The 9815-nt window shown below is 40.0% G+C and overlaps 1 protein-coding gene across 1 annotated transcript in view; it reads left to right on the top strand.

The window, feature by feature from the left end:
- The window catches only part of baiap2l1a (BAR/IMD domain containing adaptor protein 2 like 1a), a gene marked incomplete at both ends in the record, with an annotated part of 31675 nt that continues 21860 nt past the window's right edge, over positions 1-9815 (top strand). Inside the window, 3 exons of the mRNA XM_083903826.1 lie at positions 1-51; positions 2946-3021; positions 3120-3206. Of these exons, the coding sequence (XP_083759952.1) occupies positions 1-51; positions 2946-3021; positions 3120-3206 (214 nt within the window). The remainder of the gene's footprint in view (positions 52-2945; positions 3022-3119; positions 3207-9815) is intronic.

Here is a 9815-nt window from a genome sequence, read left to right as displayed (position 1 = left end):
ATGTCTCGGGCTCCAGATGGTGTGAGTAAACTCACTGAAAGTACATACAAGGTGAGTAATCTCATAATTTCATCATCTAGCAGGGATTAATACATGGTAAAAAGTTGTTGTTTTTTAACCCTAACTCTGACTCTAAATAACACAAGTGGTGAAGTATGCGTTTCATTGTATACTCTTGTTGTTTTTAAAGAGACAATGTGTTGTATGTGTGAGTTTATTTTTTAAAACTCTGTTAATCCACCGTATTGAGCTAAAACAGAAACTTTCTGTTGTTTACAAGGTAAACAGAATCGACCAAGTAATTACCGTCCAACAATAGATAATGTCATAACTGAGGGACACACCCTGTGGTTAGATTATTAAGACATGCATAAATCATAACAAACCACAGTCACGTCAAAGTCCTGCTGCTGTTTCAGGAATGTGTGTGTGTGTGTGTGTGTGTGTGATGAAAGAGTGACACACACACACACAGAGAGGAACAAGTTTGTTCTGACCTCATAATCAAATCACTTTACTGAAACCTGATCAATTCAAGTCATTTGATCAGGGCTTTAATCTCATTTTCAAAGCGGATTAATCCCATCAGATTTACATTTTACCCTGCAGCCTTTCACACCTTTGACAAGCAGGTGTGTGTGTGTGTGTGTGTGGGTATTCTTGCATTTGTCACCTCTTTAGAACCTTTTCTGTCATAAACACTGACCTTGTCGTGGCCGACAGTCCTCAATGGGACCAGAACCTGGTCCTAGTAGTTATAGAGTTAGACATAACACTTTGTTTAGGTTGTTCAGATGAATGAAAGTCAATGTAGTGTCCTTAAAAATGATAGGTGAACAAACCTCTCTGTGTGTGTTTTATATATATATTTATATATAATTTTGTAATTTGTAAGTTTAAGGTTAGGGTAAGTTGTCTAGGGAATGCATTATGGCTATGATGTGTCCTCACTAGGGCATAAAAACAAGTGTGTGTGTGTGTTATTGTATTGTCACCGCTTTAGGAGCTTTTTCTGTCATAAACACTGATCTTATCAGGACCAGAAGTCCTCATGGAGACCAAAAACCTGGTCCTAATGAGGCAGAAATTAGGGTTAGACATTAATCCGGTTGTCCAGATGTTGTGACCTCAGAAGTATAGGTGCGCAAACCTAAATAAAGAAGGAAAAATAAAAGAAAATACTTTAGAAAACTAGCATTTAAAATGCCAATATTGTACCACATCAATATACAGTATATTAATCAAAATGTCTTAGGTATTGTGCAAAGAAAAGGTTTTTTATTCTTACTATGTGTTATTAGGTATTTATCAGGTAATAATGTGAGTGTACATACTATATATATATATATATATAATGTATATGTATTCTAAACTAATAAGGTTAGTATTATTTTATTCAAACAGAGGCACAAACAAATTCAGTCAAGATAGATAAATAAAAGATATGGATTAAAATTAAACAAAAAACTATAATGAACCTGTTTCTGTCTGACATTTAGCCTGATAATTATTGACATTGACTGATTTGAAAATGTTGACCTCTTAACCTTGCACCCATAATCTGTAGTCTGCTGTTTGGTTTAGAACTAATGGTAAAAGTTCAAAGAGATAGATAGAGAGAGAAAGAGTCATACCTGTCGTTTACAGTGTGGCACAGTTTCAGCTGGGAGAGAGAGAGAGATAAAAGGAGGGAGGGAATAAATAACAAGGAACCCATTTCCCTCGTTCTCTCTTTTCTCCATGTAAAGTCATACCTGCTCGCTCATTGTTCTCCTGAGGGTGTGCCAGGGGAATAGAGACAGGGAGGTGAACAGAACTTGATTGTTGAGGTCTTTCAATAGAAAGTGAGAGACGGACAGGGATGGGGGGGGGGGGGTGGTGGATGATTGTGATGAGGTCCTACGCTGTAAATAGCCTCAACTCTTGTGTGGGACTTTTTTAAAAGGAGTTATAAGGCAAACGTGATGGGAAAAAGTGAAAGTTGTTATTGTTTTCATAGCACGGCGGTATTTATAGAGCAACAGCAATAATACACGAGCACTTGTTTTCGTCCTCTCCACCCACTCGGGCAAAAAAAAAAAAGGCATCATGAGTTTTATTTTTCACAGCATAGCCCTTTAAAAACAAACATGCAAAAAAATGAGCACCGAAGTTCTGTAGGGTTACGTCCCCATATGATTACAAAAACAAAGTTATCAAAACAAAACTGGGGCTTTTATTCTGAAAATAGCGCTTTTATTGTTGTAACGCTGTCTGACTTCCTGTCCCACTCGAATTCAGTAGAATCCCCAAGGGTTAAACGCCCAGCGTGACTAAAAATATTAGTGTAAATGTTAAATTGTAAATGTAAATAATCAATTTAATGATGGCTGAGTTCCATTTCGCCTCCTGATTGACTCAAGCTGTGATCACCTTAGGCTGCGTTCCATTTATATTGGGAACTTGGGTTCATCGCGTTCCAGTTGAGAAGTCAGAGAGTAAAAAACGTGTATCTTGCACTAGCCATTGCTAGCTAGTGTTAGCACTAGTCAATAACATTGCTTTCCATGGTATTTACACAAACAGCGTAGCAACATTTCTACGGTTAAATGTTAAACAGTATACGACTGATGACTGATTTACCCTGACACAAATACGACAAAAGTACTATTAGCATAAAAAAGTAGGTTTAAGTTGAGAAGTAAAGAAAACATGGACCATAATGTATCTTGGGCTAGCCATTGCTCACTAGTGTGCGCAAAACTAGTCAAAAGCAATGCTTTTACATTGTATTTTGTATACACACAAACGGCGTAGCAACATTTATACGGTTAAATATTAAACAGTACTAAGTGTACAACTGAAAATGGCTGCTGTGAAGAAAGAAAAATCCCAGTTACTTCAATTATAGACACCTGACATGACAAAATGGCCGCCACTCAGCTCATCTCTACTCTCTGTCCCAGAATGTGATGGAGCAGTTCAACCCCGGCCTGAGGAACCTGGTCTACCTCGGGAAGAGCTACGAGAAATCAGTCACAGGTAATGAAACGTAGTTTTCCCGCTGACGCTGTTCTTCAGTTTGTCCTGATGATATGTCCTGATGATATTCTGTCCTCTCCCTGTCCTCTGTCACGCAGCCATGACTCTCGCGGGAAGGGTCTACTTCGATGCCGTGTCAAAGGTCGGGGAGAATGCCATGGTGTCTCCGGTCTCCAGAGAGCTCGGTGAGTGTCATGACGAATTTCTTCTTTCTGTCTGTTTGATACAAGTGGATGTGAATTTGAAGCCAGAAATTGCGATTTGGCTGATGCCCTCTTGGTGTTTGCGTTTTGTTCAGCCAGGCTCCTATTAGCTAGTTTCTCTTCTTTAAGCTAAAGCCAAGCTAACTGACTTTCAGTTTCACTTTCATTCCAGAAATCCTTGTTTTAACCTATTGTTTCTTGTTGGAAATGCTGGTCTGGACATATTTATCCGTGAAATTGGATAATTTTATAGTCACCAGAAATTGATGAAAGTGGTTCGTTGTGGTTTTGGAGTTGTACGAGCTGACATCTGTTGTTTGGACTGAATAATTGCTCGTTTATGAACTGAATATAAATGGATTTAGAGGCTGGTTATGTTGTTTACACTGGAATTATTTGGCTGGAATCAAGGTTAAATGATCTTTCATGGTTATTACTCTCTCGTGAATGTCTTGTGCAGCTACCAAAATATAAAATATTGAATTAAATACTTCCCACGTTCCTGATTTAGTATTGTTAGGCTTTGACCAAACTGGTTATCCCAGAATATGTTACAATACAGGATGTGAAGAGATTACACAAACATCTGGGAATGAGCATGGTGACCACATCTCTTCTTTTCTTTTACATGGTTTTTCTTTTTTGTAAATCCATTGTCTGACTCATATCCAATTATTCTGTCTGTCGTCCCTAATAGAGTCAGTGCTGTTATTATTTTTTTGGGGTTGTAATTTCTCATATTCTAATGCGTCACTCAGCTTTACAAAAACACCTTCATGTATGTAACAGGTGGTTTTGACAGGGCGAAAATGGAGAGTGATGCACTTCAAGTGAAGACGCACAGCTTTGAAATAAGCCTCTGGATTTTGTGCCTGAGCTCTCGTCTTTACATCCAAGTCAAACACATTTTGATGAAATGTCAGACTTGGGTGAAGTGATCTTCACACACACACCTGTCACAATTAGGTTCTGGGTCTGTCACAGGCGGTGGAAGTGTCAACAAAGACGTGACGAGGGGTTGTTTGGCTGTGTCGTACCTTATTCTTTTGTTTCTGTCATGGTTTGGAATGGTAAAACTCTGGTTCAGGCTTGTGTTTCGACCTGGAACACTACCTTTAGTTGGTAGGTGAAGTGTGGGCTGTGCCTGGTGGCCCTCACACTGGTACGACGCCAACAAACCATACCATTTTGCTCTGGTACGTCAAGGGGAAGGGTGCCAAAAAACTGAACTATTCCAAATGAAAACGCAACAAATTACCGTACCAAACGGAATGGTTCCACTCAATAGAAACACAGCTACTGATTTTTCTGTTTCCAGCACCTGATTGTCATTTTTTGAGTTTTGCAATAATAGAGTTAGTCAAATATCAAGAGTAGATTGTCAGATTTCATAAACAGTGCTAAAATTGCCATCTCTCCGACAGAATCTCTTTAAAAAAAAACATCAAATATACAAATGAGATCTAGTGGTAAAAAACTTTATTGCACACAGAAAAATCTGAAAGTACATACAAAATGGTGCTTGCGTTTGTCAGGTCACACCTGTCACTTAACAATGCAGCTGCCTCATTATGAAACGATCACGTTCTCGCCTGCATACCAAAAAACAATGACGTGTGAGACGTGCTTGACAGATTTCTGACGTGGGGTTGAAATGAATGGAAGCATCTTTAATAGTGAAATGCCAAGTTATTAAGGCTCTGCTACAATGTCCCGGCGGCTGAATGCTAAAAAAAAAAAAAAAAAAAAAAGTGGAACTTAAACGAATATATAAGCGGTAAACATAGAAGCGACCCCACGGCCAAAAAAAAGTTCCTGGATATAAAAAGGAACTCAGTGTCCCAGTCATTCTCTGACTGCCTGGAATAGATGACAGCCTGACGGGGAGGATTCTTTCACACGTTGCAGCAAGACGAGCAGCAAACACACTAAACAAACAGACAGACAGACCGAGACAGAGGATCCGTCTTCCCACCAAAGATCCAGCCTCATCCCCTGCTCCGTCATCCCCATCTTCCTCTCTCCAAACACTCTCCTTCTCAAACAAGAGCCAACGCTGACTTTTATGGGAGTTTTACGTGGTGTAACAATTAGCATTGGTGGCTTTTTGCGTGTCACGGGTTTGAGAGTTTTACGAGATGAACGAGCATCTGAAAGGTGGTGCTTGGCCACAATTGTAAGCTCTGCTAATTGACAGTTAATTAACAACACACCTGTCTCTGTTCAGATTCCTCGGGGAGTTTTTACTGCCAAACACATACTCGCTTTGTGTTCGCCCAGCTGCTAATGTCATGTAACATTGGATAGATACAAATTTGTTGGTCTCATTTGCTTTGTGTACCTCTGTTTGTGCTGCTGTTTGGGACAGATTTGCATTTTGTCTTATGACTAAAAATGCAAAGCAAGAGGGAAATTAACTGGAGTTTCCTGTTTAACACTTGGTTGCCTTGTCTTATATTTACATATTCAGCATGTGCGATTTGAGAAGATCTATAAACCGATACCAACTGCAGTATTTATGTCATATAATTATGTTTACAGTATTACCTTACCACTATTACCTTGCTGTTGTGTTTCAGTTACCTAAAATCTAGCCCGAATTTTTCCAGTAAGCCGTCAGCCAACTATGCATAGATAGTTCTACAGCTGGTGTCTGCAGATGTTGAGCCAAGTGGAATGGATTGAGTATTTTGTTGTGTTTCCATGAGGAATCGTACCAAAATAACCAGTCCCTTCCAGTTCCGTTCTTTGGCACCGTTCCCTTGGTTTTGTCACAGTAAAGCTAATTGAGTGACAGGAAAAACGTCACTTCTTTGCGATCGGTGTTTCTTCAATGCCCGCAGTCTATTCTTGATGTCGTTGTTGAGACAAACAGCCACAAACCGAGCTGCTGGATGTCCTCCTTTGTTGTGTCGTTGTTCGCTGTTGTTGTTCTTCATGTCGTTGCACTGGTACAACGTCGTATCTCGCTTAAGTGGCCGTTGGGCACAGCCCCACACCTGCCTACCAACTAAAGGTACTGTTCCAAGGGCTGATCAAGGGCTTTACCGCTCCAAAACATACCGTACTGTACCAAACCATCGTAGGCCATGTTGAATCCCTCAGGGCTAACAACAAAACAACTACGTAAAGGTTCCCAATCTATATCGGATGTTTAAATCGCTAACATTACCTTAAAAAGGCAATTTTCCAATTACCATCAAACAGAGTTTGCCAAGTTGTGCCACCGTCTTTGTATAGTTGCCCACGACTGGACAAATGCAACACCATTGGGTCGATTTGGGGCTTTCCATGTTTTTTGTGCTCCCTGAAGGCCACCACAGTTTCTCATATACACTTGCCGTGTCTGGGTGAATGCTGTCCTTCAAGTGCGAAGAAAATAATCTTGCTACTTCTTCAGAAAGTTCGAACAAGACCACTTCTCGTCCTCAGGACCTGATTGCTTCAGACTTACAGATCAAGTCGAGATTTTTCAAAGTGGCACGACACAGAAAAACAGGCTCTTTGCAACTAATCGCCTCTTGGCATGATCTGACCGTGGTTCGCTAGGAATTGCGTTTTCTCCAAAGCTTCTCCCTGTGAGCTCAGCAGCATTGTGCTTTTGTTGTCATTAATCTGTGCTGCCATACATCGCACTATATATTTAAAGGTTTCAGTGGGTACACAATTAGAAACTTCCTGTGCATGACAACATGGCCGAACTCCACGGGGAATTTCTGTTCCAGTCTGAAAAGCAGCAGGTATTGAAGGACTGAAAATGCTACAGGAGCAAGAATAGCACGGGGCCCCACCCCTTCCACCTTTTCTCTGAGCTGTTTGTCAAGCTTCAGCTGGAATTGTTTGCTTTAATATTGAAGTATAGTGACAGCTTGAGAATAATGGCAGTGTCAGGCCGTCGTGCTTTTGTCTTTTTCGCCCCAGAGAGCAGAGAGTTTTCTGAGTGTTTCCCACTGATAGCCTCTGTAACTAGCTTTGGCGTTTGAGAGGAGACATTTTCCTTCTGAAGGGAGGTTCAAGTGGTGGTGGTTAAGAGCATTTGTGGCATTTCAAACCTCTGACGTAGAGCTGTGTCACAGCACTGTTTTGACTTGGTCTTACGTGATGGAAATCTTTAAACTGTCGACAGTGGTTCTCACACTGAGAAAATACTGAGCTCGCAAGGTGACACCAGCATCACCAACATTAAAATACAGTGGTGCAAAACCAGCTACACATACCCTGGTATATACTAGGGGTGCCACGATTCTCCAAGTCCTTGATTCGATTTTTGATTTAAGGTCACGATTCAATTTGATTCTCAATCTTTTTCTTTCTCTTTTAGCACAGATGGGTCTGCCATTTTCAGACTTAGTCTAGTTTAGTCTAAGATCATTGGCTTCTATGTCATGATTGTCCCAAATCGATTTAGAGATTGAGAGAGTTGTGAATTTTGAGGAAGTTTCGGTCCAAATGAGGACGTTAGACGTTGCCTGTGTTAACGGAGTTGTCATCGTAGTTACGTCTACGTCCTTATGATGCATGCGGAGATGTCCTGTGCTTCAGATTTCATGATTTCTGTGTCTTGTGGAGCAAATAATAAATATTCACATTTCAGAAGCTGAACAGTCAGAAGACTTGTTTTAACTGATCTAAGAATCGGATAATCACTGCAGCTTCGTGATGACTGTATTTTCCTTTATTGCACAGTCGATTAGAAAAGACTTACTAACACATGAGTCCTCGTTGGAGTCATGTAATCACAGTCCCTCCTCTGTGTTTCCCCACCTCTGTACCTCTGCTGGTATCGATTACTGCCGTGATGTCACCGTGATTACACAGAGGGAGTTTACTGTAGCTCGTCTATGGCAACCTCCACCAAACACAGACTTTCACCTGCACTCGGCACCCACTCGCTCACTCCTGACTCACATTGTCGTGGTTGCATTTCATCACACACACACACACACACACACAGATCCAAGCGCGTGTGGACAAGCCCAGTGATGCGTCTCGGCGATAAAACGAGATGATGCTGATCCACGGCGTCTGCTGAGCTCAGCAACGACCAGGGTTTGTCCGCGAGATAAAGACGGTGGTGAATTAAAGGGCGAGTCAGAGTTAAAAGGTGCCGTCAGGTCAGCTGCCAGTGTTTGCTTTGCCAACGTATATAGTACATATATATATTTATACCCACAATCACTATCACACTGTTGTGATGTCACGCTGGCTCAACACCATAAATTTACGTCACCTGTTGAGGATGTGGAGGGTGTTTCTCGCCGTCCAATCAGATATTTGATACACTTATTTAACTAAATGAGAATAAAAGAAAGTAGAGAATATTCACACTTATAAAAAGAAACTGTATTTTTTTTATAGTTTGTCATCCAAATGGCGATTTTTTCATTTTCCAAACCATGAAATGACGATGTTTTATTCAGTTTGAATGATTTCGTTGTTATATGGTGCAAAGAAAATGGCAAACATAATATTAGGTAGAAACCACCTAAAAATACTTGTTTTAATGATGTTTTTGTTATATAGAGCTATTATTAGAAACGCGCTCTGGAAATGTAATGAATAATAACAATAATATATATCATCATACTCATTACAAATCTTTTTTTATTGTATTTCTATGCTTTTTACCCATTTATTTCATCACTTTTTAAAAATAGCACTGGCATATTCCATGTGTTAGTTGGACTTAGAGGTCAAAGTTTATTTCCTCAATGGTACAGTCTACACACACACACCTTACCCCTAAATACACTTTTTATCTCATGTATGAAAGAGTCTGAGCAGAGATTAGATTATGTTGGCAGTTAAAACACTCACAGATGTCTTTGTTATCAGCAGAGTGAGATCGCTGATAAGATTAAGTCAGGTCTTTGTTGGTGAACTTGAGAAACTAGTCAAATAAATCGTCTTAGCAGGTACACGTTGTTGCATAAGAAATGTGCCTTTTTTGTTATTTTTGTTGTAGCATAGACTCTGTCTATCAACTCCTCTGAATGTACCATCAATATAACTACTTTAACTACTATATATTCTAATGATATTTTGATGATATATTTCCATAGCACATAGAATGAAATCGAGCAAATAAATTGGAGGTTTTTCTTCACTTTACTAATTGCATCATTACCCCCCGTTTGTCCTTCTGTTAGCAACTTCCTGTCAAACCACCGATATCAGTCCAATACTGTTGTTTTAGACCTTTTAAGCTATGAAGCTGTTAACAACACATTTGTGCTGCGTCATTGTAAGCTAAATTATCCAAATGTGTAATAATACAGGAGAAATAAACAGCTCACAACATTTTTTTAATTTTTTTTGGGATTGTATCGGATTTCACATTTTTATCTGCCCGATATCTGATCCAATCATTTTGAAGACTATCGGATACTGAGTATTATATCGAGTTATACCTACAAATGAGTGCTGGGCACATTAACGTATGACGCATTAGCTCCGTTAGCTCTTTTAGTGCCGTTAGCGCGCCTGCAGTGAAACATGACGTCACGCACGTATTTTTCCCGTCAGTTGTCATGGAAATGCGTCATGCGCTTAACGTGCCCAGCACTGATTTTTAGAGATGAGCCGATATGA

The sequence above is a fragment of the Microchirus variegatus genome, assembly GCF_963457635.1.
Source record: "Microchirus variegatus genome assembly, chromosome: 17".
NCBI classification, from domain to species: Eukaryota; Metazoa; Chordata; class Actinopteri; order Pleuronectiformes; family Soleidae; genus Microchirus; species Microchirus variegatus.
Note: the sequence above shows the minus strand (reverse complement) of the source record. Positions and strands in the feature narration are given on the sequence as shown.